Here is an 18,088-nt window from a genome sequence, read left to right on the forward strand (position 1 = left end):
GCTGCTGAGAAAATGATTTTGAAAAGCTTTGAGAAGCTTTGAGCCTGCTTTGGGGGGGGGGGGGGCTGACTTCGGGCCTAGGTGAGGTCACTTGTCCTCACCTTCCTTCATCGTAGCCAAGTAAGATTGTCTTAACAGTGAGTCCGCGAGTGACTGTGGAGGCCAATTCTGGATCCACTCGTCCTTCCACAGTGGGGACATGGGTTTCTGGGCAGGAGTTGATCACGGTGAGGGTTTGCCAAATGTGCCTTCCTCTTAGCTCATTTCTCCCTTGCGTCCTGAGTTTGTGCTTCTTCAAAGTCCATGACATCTTTGGTAAAGGCTATTCTCCAATTGGAGCGCAGTGTCTAATAGCATCAGCTATAGTAGTGAGCAATTTGTCATATCTAACAAATAGAGCACCCAGTATGGAATTGCAACCCCATAAAGACCCATCATGGTCTAGAAAGACTTGACTTCTCTTCTCAAGCTGAAACCTGTAGTGAAGTTGATTTTATTACTTATGCATAATTCTATTTGGAAAAGTAAGCCTAGAGCCACTTGACCGAACCTGTCAATGCTCAATCCTGAGGGCTGAGTTTTGACTGCCACGATTTGTTCAAAAAGTTTGTGCAAAGGAGGTAAGTAAATCATCCATTTCGAACTGCAACGATCAAATGCAGACTTCCTGCCCCACTCCCCTTTGCTTAACACCCAGACCGACGTAGAGACCTGGATAACTCGAAAGCTTGCTCCTTATTTTGGCATTTTGACCGTTCCTTATAAAGGTATTGCCTGACTGTGGATGTTAGGACTTCCCTCTACGGGACCGGCACACTTCGTTTTGGGTTTGCTTGTGCGGCGCACGGTGTCACAGTCTAGTACGGCGGCGATCCCGTCCCTCTGCTGGAGGGACCGAGCGAGGGGCGCCCTGTCACTTTCAAGTTCAAACCCGAACACGGGTTAGATCTCCGCCTCCTTATGCATATTCAAATCCAGCGAGGCGGGCCGCCCGGGAGGGGATTGCCCGGCCGCACGCTAACGAAAGCTGCTGATCGCTGACGCGCCATCACACCACGAGCCGCTCTGCCCGCTGATTGGCCGGCGGGGACCTGGTCTCATTGACAACAAGCCCAGGCCGCAGCGGCGGCTCCTCGCAGGTGGATGGGCGGAGTAGGCGGAGGCTGGGCCAAGATGGCGCCGCCGCGCGGGGCCGGGAGCTCCAGGAGCCTGAGCTGAGGCAGCGCCGCCCGGCCGGGAACGGGTTAACGCGCTGGGTGTCACCCCGGCCGCTCCCTGGGACGGGCTGCTGACTCGCGGGCGGGCGGCGGCGGCGGCGGCGGCAGTGGAGGAGCCGGTTGCGCCTCGCCGGCGATGGAGAGCGGCGAGCTGAGCAGCATGGAGACCATGGAGACCCTGACGGAGCTCGGCGACGAGCTCACGCTGGGCGACATCGACGGTGAGTGCGCGCGGGGAGGGGAAGGAAGGCGCGCCCGGCCTGCGCTGGGGCCGAGGCGCCGCCGCCGCCGCCGCCCGTGGATGCCCCCTCGCCGCGGGGAAAGAGGGCTGTCGCCACCCCTTCACCGCGAAGTGCCTGGAGGACGGGATAAGCCCGGCTGGATGGGCTGGCAGGTGTCGCGCAAGATGCGTGGCGACAGCCATGGTTGTTTTCACGCTCCTCACCCCCCTATGGCTCTCCTCCCCGCTCCCCAAATTCACTGTTCAAGAGAGGGCGGAAGGTTCCTCAGAGGGATGCGCGCGCTGTGGACTTTTGACAGGATTCCCGTGGGATACCCTCCCCCCCCCCCGTGCGGTGCTTCCTCGCGAGCAAGGCCCGCTATGCAAGCGCTGCTAAGTTCGGGATTGCAGCCCAGTGTGCACAGCTACCTGGGATCCTAAGCATCCTTGAGTTTAGGGGTGGGTGGGGAGGGGGGCTTATTTCTGAGTACAGTTACCCAGCCTGTGCCAGCAGAGTGAATTTAGTGAGTGTTACCTGCATATCGGAATTCATTACTTAAGGTGTGGTCCGGGTCAGGGCTGGGCAGAAGATAGATATGGGTCTAACTGGTAGGTTCTCTCAGCGATTGGAACAAATCCCTTGTCTCGGAATTCTTTTGTATCTGGCTCTAGTTGGTTGGGACTTGGGGCTGTAGTAAAAACAACAACAACAAAGTGGACCCAGCAAGTCTGAAGGCTGCCCGTCCCACATCGCAGTGTCTGGATGCCCCTGATCTGAGTACAATACATATCACTGAAATCTGGAAGGTGCTGATTTAAGTTCATTCATGTGCCTTACTTGGTAGGTGGTTTTCACATCTATGTAAATTATCAGTGTAGCCAGTGGATATGTGGCAAAAGAATGTGTGTAGGTGCCTGGGGCTGGAGAGTGTTAAGGAAAAGGAAGTTATACAGAGGCATCATTTTTCCCCCCTGTAGGTTTGTCATTTTGGAGACAAACACTTTGCAGTGTGAGCTGGATCATGGTGAAGCTTGCCTTAATTTGGTATAGGAGGTGTGTGACAAATAGAAAGCAGTTTCTGTCTCTTGGTTTCACTTGGTAGTTGCTATCTGTAATGTTTTGAGTTTATAGCTCAGTGTATGATGATGACATTTGCCATTCTGATCCGAAACATTTACTTACCTCACCCATGAGGCAAGATGAGGTGACTGCTTTAGGCGGCAGGATCCACAGGGTCAGCAGATCCCAATGCCAGTCTTCTCCCCATGTTCCTGATGTCCCCCTTCCTGCCAGGGAAAATCTACATCATTTAGGGGTGCTGCTCAGGTGCCAAAATATATTGGGGCTGGTCCTGACAAAAACCCATTAAAACTTAATTATCCAACTCATGGAAGAGGAAAGAACTTAAAAATATTCTGTAGCCAGATTCACAGGAATATACTGTATGTTCAGCAACTATGAAAGCTGCAGAAAGATCTGATAGTACAATTCTTGTTGTCAGAAGATTGTCAGCACCCTAGTGCCCTCTTGGTGCTATATCCAGGTCAGAAACTGAACTGGCAAGGACACAGCAAAATGATAGAAGAATGACCATCTGCTCAAGTATCTTGTCAAGAAAGAGGGGAGTAATAGTGGAGTAGGTAGTTGGTGTCAAGACAGGTTTATTGAGTCAAATGGCCATAGTTTTCCATGAATCAAGAACCTACTGTCTGCAATAGCGAGAAGCTAGTGTTCTGCAGGTATTTTTCAGCTGAGTAGTCTAGTGTACTTCCCTAAAATGTAAATAAAGGGATGTTATTTAAAAGCTACTGGACACTACAGATTTGCAGAATGTCTGCATCAAAAGTATTCTGCTATTTGTACTATTTACAGCTGCTTAAGAGCTTCAAAAAGTAGAAGTAGCTGTGTTGGCATGTGTGAAAAAAATCCTAAATATTTACCCACAAAGGATACTGTACTCTTCTTCATTGCAATATGACACTGAGGAATAGTAACCATTATTCTAAGTAATGCTGGCTCCAGGCTTATCAAAATATTAGGTTCCACTTCTCTTGCTTTGCTGTTGTAGTGCACAGTTGGAAGCACTACATAAGAAGGGGGCACAGTTCAGAGGAGGATACATGCTTTGCATGCAGAAGGTCATTTATTTACTCCCCCAAAGTATTGCTAGGAGAACCCCTTGCCTGAGACCTTGGAGAGTTGCTGCTATTTGGAATACTGGTTTGAGACAGTATGGCAGTGTCCTATAGGAAAGTACCGTAGGTAACTTTCACCTTAGGAAGCACTGCAATTGGAAAATAGACTGCATAGCCCTCAGGTGGTCTCTCATGCTAGTTCTGCCACCTCTTCTGACTGGCAAGGACTTTGTGTGTGTGGAAGCATCCTGAATATAAAGACTGTTGATTGCAATGTAGCTTCCTGGAATGAGAACCAGATGGAAATGTCTTTGGCCTGTGATTAAGGGTCCTTATTCAGGCATCTCATTTGAATTTGACTGTCAATGTATTTGCCTTCTAGGTTTCTACTTTTTATACCTGACGTTTTTCCAGCAACGTTCTCGATTTAATGCACACTAAAAATAGCTGTCTTAAAAGTTGGGGAACTTACTGCAAAGTCCTTCCTGTCCCACCTTTTAAAAGTCAATACGATTCCTTTTTCCTCTCTATTTTTAGCATGACTCAAAATAATTAGCCTTTCAACATATTTCTTGTAAGGTTACTTTGTATAGTACCTCACTATTGGGAAACATTGCTCAGTGTTTTAAATTACATGTACCCATTTGATTCACCTTTGCACATTTCCGGCACTCCTAACTTCATGTGTTTATACAGATTGGGAAAATATTTTGTTTGCCAGGGAAAAAAATGCTTGACTTGAGGTGTAGCTCTTCAGAATCAGAGTGCTTGAAAGAACTATCTGAAAAGAAGTGTGTTAAAGAAAAAACAACAACTAGATTTCTTATAGCAAGTGGAAAATAGAAACCTGATATTTTCAGTAGCAGATAACGTCAGACGTTACTCTTAACATTGCACAATGTGTTCTACAAGCTGCTGAGATCAGGAAAGAATTTGTAAATTATAGGTTATTAAACATCAAGGGTGACAAATTGGTTTCATTACTTTTTTCTTGTAAAGCTTTGTATCAGGTATTTAAATTGAGATGGTTTTGGTTGTACAAGACAATTTGACCGAAGAAGAAGATTTTTCATTATTGTCTGGTACCATTGTATTCTGTTACAACCAACCCATAACTGTTACTTTTGCCTTGCTTAGGTAGTGTGAGAGTAGCTTAAGGCTTTACACTGCAAACATTGTTGTATATTTACAAGTGTAATTTACAAGTGTAAATACACAATCTACAAGTGTAAAAACACAACCACTTGAACATATACAGCTGTGTACATGCTCTTATACATATCCATGTGGGAACTCTGATTGGGCCAGGATTGCCACGTCTGTGAATGTGGATGTTTAAAGATGCATGTGGATATTTTTCTTTCACACTTATGTAACTCTGGTGTACTGGCAGAAACCATATTTGCTACATAAAGTATGAACTGCCCTTTAGTCCTGTTATCTTACTGGCAAGTTTCTCTCTCCCTTTGCACATAATGCTTCTTGTGCAGCCGTGTTCCAGCAACAACTGTAAGCAATCTGGTTACTGCTTCTGCAAGGCAGTCATGGGCTCTCTTATCCACACAGTAGCAGTCAGCCTCTGGGGAAACCTTTGAGGAAAGACATGGAAAAACAAGAGGATTCAGAAGAGAGACGTACAAAGAAACCTGTTCTAGAAAAAATTCAAATTCCTAGCATACCACTTCACATTTTTAGGTGCTAACCTCTGTTCTTGTAAATTCCTAGATGTTGATAATTGATCCTTGTCCTTTCTTGGGCCCGAGATGCTTTCAACTCTGGTATAGCCCTTGGAAATGAAGAGAGATGTTTAAGAGATCATTGCTGTCCACAGCTTCTCAGGGAAGTGCTGTTGTTGGCATTTACAGCTGTGTTAGCCTACCAAAGTGACCTGCTGGAGCACAAGTTTGGGCAGTGTGTGGGTGGGTGGGTGGGGGTCCTGAGCTGGCCAGACAACAAGACCGCCCCCCCCCCCGGCCTCACTGACATGGTCCAAAAGAATGCAGAGCCAGAAATTTGGCACCAGCTTGGCTGCAGGAGTTGCTGGAAGGAGGCATGCAAGGCGCCATTCAACTGTCTTAGGGATTCCCCTTTGTGTAGGGTTTACTCCTTAGACTTTTTGTCTCCCAAAGAATATCCCACAAGGCAGTGGAGGTTTAGGATCAGAGTTTTCCTTCTCCTAGATGGGCTACCTTCCCAGGTTGATGAGCCCCATCTGCCCCTCACTTCCCTCCACACAGCATGTGCAGAAACAGCCTTCTTGACTGTTGGACCCACTATTGGTCTTATCTGCTTAATTAAGAAATCAGCTGTATATCCCGTGAAACAGTTTTGCTTGAAATAGTATCAGAATGTAATACAAACAAGCACATTTAAGAGATAACTCTAGTACATACCCATCTCTCTCATACATAAGTTTAAGCCTGTTTTTTCTATGTAAATAAATGGAGGGGGGGGGAACCTTGACATCATAAATTTGACTGAGTAGGTTGCGATTTATCAGTGTTCAAAATATGAATGCTTACAGCCAGACACGAATGTTTGAACGTGTCTGTTCTTTCCCCCATTTTTCTTTTACGGTTGGTTCACATGAGATGCCAAATCATGGTTTGATATAATATTATGAGCCCATTGATTGCATAGTCTCTCCTTGTCCTTTTCTCGTGTGCTGTGCTTTAATGAATTTCTTTCATAGAAAATATTGTTTTCTGTTTCATCCAAACTAGGGCTTGCACAAACCTCTCAAATGAGGATTGCAAACCAGAATTCAAGCATATACATCTTAATTTGGAGGGCTTGTGCAAACCATAGCTTGCTGGTTTGCATATGATGGAAAACTATTATTTCCACAAAAGCAAAAGGAAGTCAGTAAAGCAGCATGTGTAGAGGAAGTGGGAGAGTGAGTGCGGTAGCTTATGACAAATATGTGCAGCACCTGGTTTGGCATTACATGGCAACCACCCCAAAGTCCTGACTTTTAAAAAACATAGGATAGTTTGAAATTCAGGATACATTTGACTATCTCTTGGCTATGGTTGTATGTTAAGATTTCTCTCTCTCTTAGTTTAAAACAAGTCTTTCCAGTTGCAAATATTTTGACTTCCTATCTGTGTCACCAGTCTCTGTTTATCAGTTGTTATAGTGGTTTCACAGTAGTAGTAACAGGAAGAAGTATAGCAGGGGGTTGTGAGTATGTTGATTTCTTTCTAAAAGGGAAGGAGATGTGATGAAATATGAGGAAGTCTCCTATCTCAACAGACCAGTAGATCATTTTGTAGCCCCATTCTGTCCATCAGGAAGGGCAATGGCTCCCTAAGGTTACAGGCACAGATATTTTCCATGCCAGTAATTTCATGTGGGTCTTTCTATGCTAAGCATATGCATGACCCCTGAAATATATACAGTAGCAAAATGTTGTGATTGTTTAATTTTCCAAGGGCCTCAGGGCCAAACTGCAGTGTGTTTCACCTGGCCAATTATATTATTTGTGTGTGGGGGGGGGAGCAGTCATGACACCCCAATAGGAAATAGGCTATTGACCAGAGCAGGGGCTCATACTGCTGAAAAACATTCCATACTTGGCTTCTTTCAGACATGCGAGGAAGACAACCAAAGGGGGGACAATTTTCAGCAGAAAATCCAAGTGTTTTCTGAACCCCTAATCAAATAACATTCCAAAACAGGGGTCCCATGTCTCTCTCCCCCCTCAATAGAAAAAGCCAAGTTAAGAATTTAGATACCAGGTAATAATTATTGTATGTAATTTTAAAATAATATACCTGCAGCTTTCTTTTTATACAGGAGGTCCAATATCAAGAGGAGGAGTTCTGGGGTAGGGTTGAAATGTTAGCAATTTATACTATCAACTTCAATGGGGTAAAGTGGTCAGTGATTCCTCTCCATACTTTTCAAATTTCTATCCTACTTGTTATTCAAGGGATGTGGGTGGCGCTGTGGTCTAAATCACTGAGCTTCTTGCGCTCGCTGATTGAAAAGTCAGTGGTTTGAATCCACATGACAGTGGACAGAGCTCCCGTTGCTCTGTCCCAGCACCTGCCAACCTAGCAGTTCAAAAGCACACCAGTGCAAGTAGATAAATAGGTACTGTTGCAGCAGGAAGGTAAACGCCATTTCCGTGCATTCTGGCTTTGTCACGGTGCCCCGTTGCGCCAGAAATGGTTTAGTCATGCTGGCTACATGACCCGGAAAGCTGTTTGTGGACAAACACTGGCTCCCTCGGCCGGAAAAGCGATATGAGAGCCACACCCCATAGTCACCTTTGACTGGACTTAACCATCCACGGGTCCTTTACCTTACCTTTTTTACCTTTACCTTCTACTTGTTATAAATGCCAGTTACATGATATTTCTAAAGTTGGTTCCCATTTGCACTTTGCAGAATAGTTCTGACAAATAAAGGGATCATAGGCTGATATCATCATGTCTGCCTCGTGTAGTCAAAAGAAAACGGCTTGGGGATAGAGAGAGTAGCAACAATTAGGGCTTAATTGTGGCCCAAGGGCTGTGTGGTAGAAATTGTAACCTGTCATATGGGCTCCCTTAGGCACCTGCTTCTGTAGGGCTTCCCTGCCTGGGCTAGTTACATCTCTCAGCAAGGTAGCTTAGTAGCTCTGAGATCATTATACTATATTTGCTCTTGCTGAAGTTTGAAAAATTGGTTGGACCAGAAAATCTGTGGCGTTATTTGAACAACATTGTCAGTTATATATGATAGACTTGCAGAGACAGTGGCTGTGCTGACTGGGGGTGATGAGAATTGCTGTCCAAAATATCTGGAGGCTAATGAAGGTTGTTGTAGAGGTTTTTCTTAATGGAGATTGGTTGCATCAGGCATAGGCAAACTCAGCCCTCCAGATGTTTTGAGACTACAATTTCCATCATGCCTGACCACTGGTCCTGTTAGCTAGGGATGATGGGAGTTGTAGTCCCGAGTTTGCCTATGCCTGTGTTACATAGTCAGATGGATCTCTGTAAGAGGCATGGGAAGCTGTCAGGGAAGACACAAACTTTTTGTTGATCTCTTCTAGTGATAACTTTTATATTGGGAGAGTTTCAACCCATTGCTACTTTCTCTCTGCTGGAATTGCATTCCTGATTGCACCATAGATTATAAATGAGGGTTCATATCTTCACTTTCCTAAACTTGCACCCTTTTTGTTCTCCAAAAGAATCACTAAAGCGGGTGGGTGAGTGTATGTGGTCTTGGCTCCCTTTCCTTTCCTTTTATCCCTTCACCTCTCAGCTGAACTCTGTCAGGTGAATAGTCTTCCCTTGCTTCTTTGTAAGTCCGACCAATATTCCTTGCCTAACAGGTTTTCCATATGTATCAAGTCTTGTTTCCCAGTGCTGATCAATTAGACTACCCACAATAGCCCTGATCCTGGGAGTGGCTCATTTGCTACTAACTTGGCGGAGCTTGCAGAATAAAGAGGAAACAAAAGAGGTTGTGGCATGAACAGAACTGCTTATTTGTACTCTGAATGGTTGTTCTTAGTTGCTTCCACAGGCTTCTAGGTTTGATTACTTAGTGACTTCTGCAGTTACAAGATCTGCTTTCTAAGCTTCCTACTTCGGAAATTGGCAGGAAGCTTTGTCTAGTTTTTGTGATCTCAGTACAATTAGGGACATTCGATCCACAATTTTTGGCAGGCTGACCTGCTCCCAGTCTGGGAAGAGATCTTTGCGCATGTTAAGAATGGTGCCCTCTTTAACAGTATGTGGTTGCCAAGATGTGGTGTGGGTGCACTCTGGCTGACATGCCTGTATGTGCTGGGAGAACAGCAGCCTGCTCATAAACTGCACACGTTGTCTGACTCCGTTCTGTTCTAAGGACCTGTTCTCAGCTACTTCAATAACATAATAGCAACTGTAATGTTATCCTGGCTACAGCTTTCCTTGAAAGCAACACTTGTCAGCCAAGACAAATGTACAGTATCTGCTGATGACTTGTATTGTAATGGCAACTTCGACTTCCTAAACATTAGGAAGAACTTCCTGACAGTAAGAGCTGTTCGACAGTGGAATTTGCTGCCAAGGAGTGTGGTGGAGTCTCCTCCTTTGGAGGTCTTTAAGCAGAGGCTTGACAACCATATGTCAGGAGTGCTCTGATGGTGTTTCCTGCTTGGCAGGGGGTTGGACTCGATGGCCCTTGTGGTCTCTTCCAACTCTATGATTCTATGATTCTATGATTCTATGATTCAGCTGATTCAATTGACTGTGAGACACAATTGGTATATGGAGCTTGGCAGAAGGACACTCCAGCACAAAGTCACCGTTTATTACTTAGTGAAAGAATGCAGGTAGCTATACTGGTCCTTTAGAAACAATCTAAAAGTGACAGTATGACAGTATCCTTTATTGGGGTCACCTAAACTGTCACCTAAATTGTCCTATTGCTGCAGCAATAAAACTGCTAGCACATTTGCAAAGCTAAGCAGGGTCCAGTAAGGTTTCAAATTGGGGGATTGCTTGTTGAAATTCCCGCATTGCAGGGGATTGGACTAGATGGCTTTCAGGGTCCCTTCCAACTCTACAGCTCTATGGTTCTAAAAACAAACAAACATAGTAGCGGGTTCCCCCTAATAAACAGAACTCTCTGCTGTTAATGAAGTGAACCATGGCTTTCTCTCTTAAATCTTAGAATGAAATTACCGGTACCAGCATACTTTGAATGTGCCTTGCTCTAAACTTGCACTAGTAATGTCTGAAAGGTTGCACATACATTGTGTGCCATTAGGCCATGTGTACATGTTCTGGGAAGACAGGAGTGCCTGGCGTGCTCTGGTCCATGGGGTCACGAAGAGTCGGACACGACTAAACAACTAAACAACAACAACACATGTTCTGGGCACTTGTTAAATCTGTAGGAGGAAATGCTTGTAAGTACATGTAGCCGTTGGCAAAGTTGCAGCTTTATTACTGCTTCCATTCTTAATGTTCTAATGCCACAACTTTGCAGCTGCTAACCGAACGTGCTTACAGAGTTTCTATCCAGATTGCTGATTTTTGTTTCCTTAGCTAATTTATTTAGCTAGTCCACATTGCTGATATGAATGGTAGAACTGGTTATAAATGATAGTGATGCAAGGAGACGCTGAAGCAAACTCCTCCTGTGGAACCTTTGCAGCCTGATCCTGTGCTTGTTTACTTGGTGCTGTTGTTCAGGATCAAACTGCATGCCGTGCAGAAAAACATTGCTATCCTATCATCCATTAAGCCTGAGCAAGGCAAGCACATACTCTAACCCAGTTCCGAATCCAGAAGCCTAGGAAAGGTTCTGTTTGGCACTAAGAGTGAGCAATCCCAGTGGCCATTTCCTCCAAGCAATATAGTCATACCTCGGGTTAAATATGCTTCAGGTTGAGCGTTTTCAGGTTATGCTGCACGGCGACCCGGCATCATTTGGGTGTCCGACTATAAGACTCGATTTAAAAGTATCCCCAAGCCAAGGACCTGATTTATTCAGGAGAGAATGCATTCACATCCCAAACAGACAAATGTGCATAGTATATATTTTGTTCCTGCGATTACATCTGGTGACCCTTTCATCAGTCTCCATGGTATCAATGGTCCGTCATATCATTTCACTGTTTTCCTTTCTTTTAATTTATTTTTTTATAGAGATGCTAAAGTTCGTCAGCAACCAAGCTGGAGAATTTCCAGATCTGTTTTCTGAACAGTTGTGTGGCTCCTTCCAGAGCAACAGTGTATGTAATGGTGGTGGAACCTCAGATCCCTCGTCACAGAGGCCCTACAGCCAGGGGCAGCTACAGACCTTCTCTCCTGGTGCAGCTTCTCCCCAGCTTCAGTCCGTGCAAGTGAAGGTGTCTCAGAAAACTGCCGCAACACCTGTTCCACAGCGGACGGCACCTGCTCTTCAGCCTCGTCCCCAGGTTCAGCCTCAGCTCCAGCAGCAGACTGTGATGATTACTCCAGCTTTCAGCTCTGCTCCCCAGACCCGGTTCATTCAGCAGCCTGTAATATACCAAAACGCAGCCACAAGTTTTCAAGGTAACTTGCAAAGTCTTTGTAGTAACAAGTAGTCCTACGTTGTCTTAAATGTCTTGCTAATCTTCCAGCAGAGCAAGAGGTATCAGAGCAGCATTTACAGCCACCATTCCTAATTTCATATCTGTGAGAAGTTTCTATTAATGTTTGAAATGTTTCTAAATAGGTGCATGTTTTCTAGGATCTCACAGGCAAATTAGAGAAGCTTGGCATTTGGGGTGAAGAAGGGCATTGGAGACCAAGACCAGGAGTTGGGGAGTGGCCTTAAATATTGTGCAGTAAAGCATAGGTAGCACTCAAAAGGAACTCTGTGAATGGTATCACTGCAAAGTAATGTACAGTTACACAATACATCATGCACCTTTATCACTCTTAACTCTCCTCAGGTGTTGGAAATAAAGAAAGCTAACATAGGGGGGAGGCAGTAGGGGCAAGTGGGCTAGCTCCACCATCAGGGCCCCACTCAAATTTCAGGGTTCTAAAATAAGGGGTGGCCTCCATGAGTATAAAAGGCCTCTGTGCCTTTTAGAGTCACTTGTGAGTTGGAGGTTGTCAAACAATGAGGGGGTCAAGGTGGAAGTAGGGCTCTTGTCCCCACTGTTTACTTTCCTAGATTTATAACAACTGAAGAAGGCTTATGAATGGTTCCTGTACTCTTCTGTAAGAGCATGACAGTTTCTCATTCTTGTCTGTCTCTCCAGTATCCGAATCTTCCACTTCTTCTGATTGTATAGAATCTACTGTTTTCTAACCTTTCTTATGATGTGTTGGGTTCAGACTTTACATATGTAGAACTCAGCTTGAGGGATGCTCTGTGGTAATTTTTGCCAATTCCTCCTTTCCCTTGCAGACCCTTGTGTCCCATGGAAATATTCTCTAGAGGGTTGGGGGACCCTTGGTACAGCAGAGGATGTTGTACTAAGGGGTATGGGGGGGGGAGGGGAAGTGGCAAAGATTGACTCTCCCTTCCTCTCCCTTTCTCAGCAGTAGCCACAGAAGGGCATGTCTTGATCTAAGTCTATACTGTATGTTTAAAACATCACAAACTAGAACAGAAAAACTTAAAACTCCTATCAGCTGTAGAAATCTTCAGTGAGAAAAACTTCAGTAAGACTTCTGTCTAGTCACTGTAACAGAATAATCTTTACTAACTTCTTGAAGACCAACACCCTCAAAAATGCTCCGACTCTTGTGCCATCCAGCCTTATTTGAGGCAATGCCTGTGCTCTGAGTAGGGGTATGTCTGATCTCCCCAATACATGGGAAGGCTTGTACAAGAGACATTCTCTGAAACTACCCTTAGAAAAAACAACAACTAGGAAACACATGCTAGGAATATGGGAAGCCCCTCTGAGCCATGTGGACTTGCTCATGGCAGCATTGTTGTTTTTTTTGGTTTTTTTTTAAAGGGAGCTGGTCCAGATAAATGTGACTAGAGCTAGACAATCTTTCTTTATCTGTTTTCCTGACTTCAATATTTGCTGCTGGTTTTAAATTCTTCATAGATTGCTTTGCTGGGTCTAATGCTGCTAGGAAGAGGAACCAGGAGAACCCCCCCCCCCCAATAGCTGACTGAACACTGGCCATTCCTGAGAGGTCGTGGATTGCAGCTTAGCATCATAATGAAAGCTGTAGTCTTCTGTCAGTATCAGCTCATTCAGGCAGTTTCTCAGATTGCTCTTGTTTTCCTTTTAGTGCTGCAACCCCAGGTTCAGAGCCTGGTGACTTCCTCGCAAGTTCAACCAGTCACTATCCAGCAGCAAGTGCAAACGATGCAAGCTCAGAGGGTTTTGACACAAACAGCCAATGGCACCATCCAGACACTGACCCCGGCCACAGTCCAGGCAGTAGCTGCCCCTCAAGTCCAGCAGGTTCCAGTGAGTAGTTTTATGTTGTAATATTTTGCGGGAAGGTTTAGTTTTCTGCACTTCCGAGGCATGTATATTTATGTAGGCGGTTTCCTTACTGTTCAAAGTCAGGAAGTGGCTTCACTGCTTGGAGACCAGACTATCCTCAGCAGTGAAGTTCCTTAGGCTTAGATCACTGATGAACTGAATTGTAGGATAGCTTAGCCATAGAAAAATGGACAGCAGTGGTCCAATATCAGAAGAAGGTTAGTAGAGATTTTGGAGAGGGTTTTTTGTGGGGGGAGGGATAGCAAACTACTAGATGTAGAGCTGTATCTATAGCATATTGGGGTTTAATATTTAGTAATGTGCCAGCTGCAGTATTGTTAAATGGAAAGGAAAATAATCAGAGACAATAGAGTATTCCTTGTTTCACTACTGAAAGCTTTTAGTAGTTGGATACAACACGTTTTAGAACTGCCTTCATAACTACAAGGGTTAGAACTTGTTCTTCGTACAGAAGAATCAAATTGTCTTCAATGGCAGTCAGGCTCCATACTGACAGCACAGATCTTACTATATTCAGGGTCTTCCATACACCCAACAGGTTGGCTCATTGGCAAGTTCTTATTGGCCTTTGGCATTTGCAGGAAGGAGCATGGGGTGAACATACACTGAAGCAGTTGTTAGATATATATTGAAACTTGCATACTGGAACTCCATGCAGTCACACAGAAATCTGTTATAAAAAAGGTTGCCCAGCTTCTGCAGTGCTTGCAGTATTGAGCTTTGTGTTGTTGTGCTAAACCTTTTAACTGCCTCTTCTCCTTCTAGGTCCTTGTCCAGCCACAGATAATCAAGACTGATTCTCTTGTCTTAACAACATTGAAAGCTGATGGCAGCCCTGTTATGACTGCTGTTCAGAATCCAGCCCTCACAGCACTGACCACGCCTATTCATACAACAGCCTTGCAGGTACTGTAGGGCATCTTGCCTTCCCTTCCCAAACATGCACCTTCTCCCTCTTGCCAGCCAGTATGGTGTTTTAAGAATCTGTTAAGTGGGGCAGGCAGAAGGGATCATTTAACAAGTGAGCATCTACAGCCTGCACCAGCTGCAGCTTCTTCAAGAGTAACTCCATGTGGAGTTCTTTGCTGTAATCAGGTCATGAAGTTATTAGAGCATGGATACTTGAGCTTAGGCTATCCTGGCCCAGTAATGGCTGCTGCTGGAAAACAGGCTGGAATTGGGCACAGGCTACTCTCACTACTGAGAGCACACTCAGATCACCTGTATCTCTAGTGGCAGCTTCAAATTGAGGAGAACCCCTAAGCGGCATACCAATTCCTTCAGGAGAGAGTTCAGTCCCATCCAGAACATGCCTCCCTATTTCCTGGGCTTGGGAAAATCCTGTAGTACCTTCAAGCATCTATCCAGCATCCGCACAATCTCTTCTGATTCTGCTGGATGGAGAGGTATGAACTGACTCTCGTCGGCATACTGACAGCACTATGTCCCAAATCCCTGGCTGCCAGCTCCCTGGGGCTTCCTATAGATAGTGAGCAGCATGAGGGACAGAATGGACCAAATGCCAAGGGGCCAAGCAGGAGTCCCCCAGAGCTGATCTCATGTAGCAACTGCAAGTAGGAGCAGAACCACCGTAACACAGAGGCCCCAGCTCCCAACCCACCGAACAAATTAATCTTTAACTGGTTCATTGTTGTCTTTTTTTAAAAGACTTTAGTTGGTGGCAATGGTACCATCTTGACCACAATGCCCATGGTGATGGGAGGGCAGGAGAAGATGCCCATCAAGCAGGTGCCTGGTGGTGCCAAGCAACCAGAACCACCAAAGGAAGGAGAGAGGCGGACAACCCATAATATAATTGAGAAGCGGTACCGATCATCTATAAATGATAAGATCATAGAATTGAAGGACCTAGTCATGGGAACAGATGCAAAGGTATGAGTTGCTTTGTGGCTGAAAGCAAAAAGACTGCTGTGATTTCAAACCCAGTTGACAATATGCTTGCAAGTCATAATTCTCTGCTCCTTTTTTATTTTCTTTATTTGAAAGTTAGAAAAATACATAATTATATGTGCACTAAACATGGCGAGACATAAATAAAAGAGATGAAAAGATATCTTGTGGTATTAATACGCCTAGATTCTCTGCTTCTTACTGAGATTATCAATCTTTGCTCAGTCAATATGGAGTTTTGGTCTCCCATGATAGATGCTAAGTGTATTTGATTTGAATCCATTTCGTATTCTTCCCTGTGATTGGGAAAATCATTGCAGCTTTAGTGTAGAAGCTTGTGCTGAAAGAGGATTTGGTGGCATTATTGCTAAAAATTATTGTTCATTCTCTTTAATGTATGCACATCATTTGCAGATGCACAAGTCAGGGGTACTGAGAAAGGCCATTGACTACATTAAGTACCTACAGCAGGTTAACCATAAGCTGCGTCAAGAGAACATGGTCCTGAAGCTTGCTAATCAGAAAAACAGTAAGTGTTGGGTGGCTCTTTAAGTGCCTTTGACCTCCTACTTCACTGTTTGATGACTTATATTATTGACTGCCCAGTTTTGTGTGGGCATGTGAAACAAGGGAAGCAAGGGAAAGCATGAAAGGGAAAGAAAACTGAATTGTGAATGTGAGTAGTTAATCTTTGCAATCTCTGGTCTTTTCAGAGCTGTTGAAGGGGTTTGACCTAAGCAGTTTGGTGGACAATGATGTGGATCTGAAGATGGATGACTTCAACCAAAATGTTCTGTTGATGTCTCCTCCAGCCTCTGACACAGGGTCACAAGCAGGCTTTTCCCCTTATTCTATTGATTCAGAACCAGGAAGCCCACTGCTGGATGATGCAAAGGTAGTCAACATCCTAAAACATTCTACAGAGGGAAGCGTGCATAAGGGTTGCATGCTACTTGTAGACATAGGTGATGTGTGTTGGTTGAGCTGGAGATCATGTGTTTGGCATTAAAGGCTGTAATGAACTATGGTTCTAGAGGAAGATGTGACTCGGAATACAAAGGTTAATCAGTTTCATGACATTATCATCCCTGGCTAGTTTAGGCTGTCATTGTGTGAAGTCCTGTACCCAAAGCCTAATAATACAATATTTCGTCTCACAGACCTTTTAATAAAAAGGTTGATGTAACTCTGCTGTCTCCCCTTCTTCTCTTGCCTCTTAACAGGAGTGAGAATAGGAAGAAGAAATGTTGTGCACAATATATAGATATAAATTGATTGGCTGCAACAATAACACTAGCTCTCCTTCTGATTCAGCACACTCAGAAACATGTTGAGGCATGATAGCGGAGATTGTTCATATAGCCATGTTTGAAATGCTGTGATAAATTGTGAACATCAGTCAATTCTTATACATTCTCAGTAGGCCGGGAACAATTAATTATCTTCACTGTTTCACAGTTCTCTTGCTCTCTAACAAATCATCCTCTACCACTATCGTCTAGGTTAAAGATGAACCTGACTCTCCAGCTGCTGCTCTTGGAATGGTTGACCGCTCACGGATGCTGCTTTGTGCTCTTACGTTCCTCTGTCTCTCCTTCAATCCTCTAACATCCCTCCTAGAGGGCCAAAGGACAGCTGACTCTGATGCTTCTGTACATCATGGCTCAGGGAGGAGTATTCTGTCAATAAACTCAGGTACTGTCAGAAATCCAGTCTTTCAGTATACTTCTCCATGCTGCTTGTTTGGTGTTTGGAGTTCTTTAAGGATCACATATACAGTAGCTGAACACAGACAGTAGTAGTGACACTGGGGAAAAGGGGTGCTATTTATTTGCTTTAATTTTTTTTTTTAATTAAAGGATGTTATTTATTTGTATGCCCTTTTCTATAGTTAAACCATACTCGAGGTTGCTTACATCAAAACATTTACACCATTCATTCATATATCAACACTGGCCACTCCATTGGTTGGATACTGAGAAACCCCTGCACTGTATATTAAAGTAATGATTTGACCCTTGTTAGGATATTCTCTAAAGAATTGTGCAGGGCACTCCTTTGCATGTTTACTGGGAAGTAAGCTGCATTGTGTTCAGGGAAACTCACTCCTAAGAAAACTTGTATAGGGTTGCAGCCTTCATCTGTTCTGAGTTTTACTAGGTCATTTTAAAACCCCATCCTCATAGCACTTCTGCAGGACATGGGAGTTATTAAATGGGATTCTTACAAGAGTCACATACAGTGGTGCCCCGCAAGACGAATGCCTCGCAAGACGAAAAACTCGCTAGACGAAAGAGTTTTCCGTCTTTTGAGGTGCTTCGCAAGACGAATTTCCCTATGGGCTTGCTTCGCAAGATAAAACGTCTTGCGAGTTCTTGCGAGTTTTTTCCCTTTCCCCCCTTTTTCTAAGCCGCTAATAGCTGCTAAGCTGCTAAACCGCTAATAGCGCTAAGCCGCTAAGCCGTTAATAGCCGTGCTTCGCAAGACGAAAAAACCGCAAGACGAAGAGACTCGCAGAACGGATTAATTTCGTCTTGCGAGGCACCACTGTAGTCTAGCTACACTGTGAAATAATTTTTATCTATTTGAGTAAAATTCAGCATTTGTAGAGCCAATACAGATTGTGTTGCATTTTTTGAACATATTATATATATGTAACACACA

General features: G+C 44.4%; 1 protein-coding gene across 1 annotated transcript in view; it reads left to right on the top strand.

Moving 5' to 3' along the window:
- The first annotated feature begins 1,149 nt into the window (after nucleotides 1-1,149).
- Nucleotides 1,150-18,088, top strand: part of SREBF2 (sterol regulatory element binding transcription factor 2) — a 32,324-nt gene continuing 15,385 nt past the window's right edge. The window contains exons 1-8 of the mRNA XM_081877593.1: nucleotides 1,150-1,438; nucleotides 11,211-11,600; nucleotides 13,293-13,474; nucleotides 14,279-14,419; nucleotides 15,182-15,406; nucleotides 15,839-15,953; nucleotides 16,138-16,319; nucleotides 16,927-17,119. Of these exons, the coding sequence (XP_081733719.1) occupies nucleotides 1,354-1,438; nucleotides 11,211-11,600; nucleotides 13,293-13,474; nucleotides 14,279-14,419; nucleotides 15,182-15,406; nucleotides 15,839-15,953; nucleotides 16,138-16,319; nucleotides 16,927-17,119 (1,513 nt within the window). The 5' untranslated portion in view covers nucleotides 1,150-1,353. The remainder of the gene's footprint in view (nucleotides 1,439-11,210; nucleotides 11,601-13,292; nucleotides 13,475-14,278; nucleotides 14,420-15,181; nucleotides 15,407-15,838; nucleotides 15,954-16,137; nucleotides 16,320-16,926; nucleotides 17,120-18,088) is intronic.

The sequence above is a fragment of the Podarcis erhardii genome (assembly GCF_964252035.2).
Source record: "Podarcis erhardii genome assembly, chromosome: 10".
NCBI lineage: Eukaryota > Metazoa > Chordata > Lepidosauria > Squamata > Lacertidae > Podarcis > Podarcis erhardii.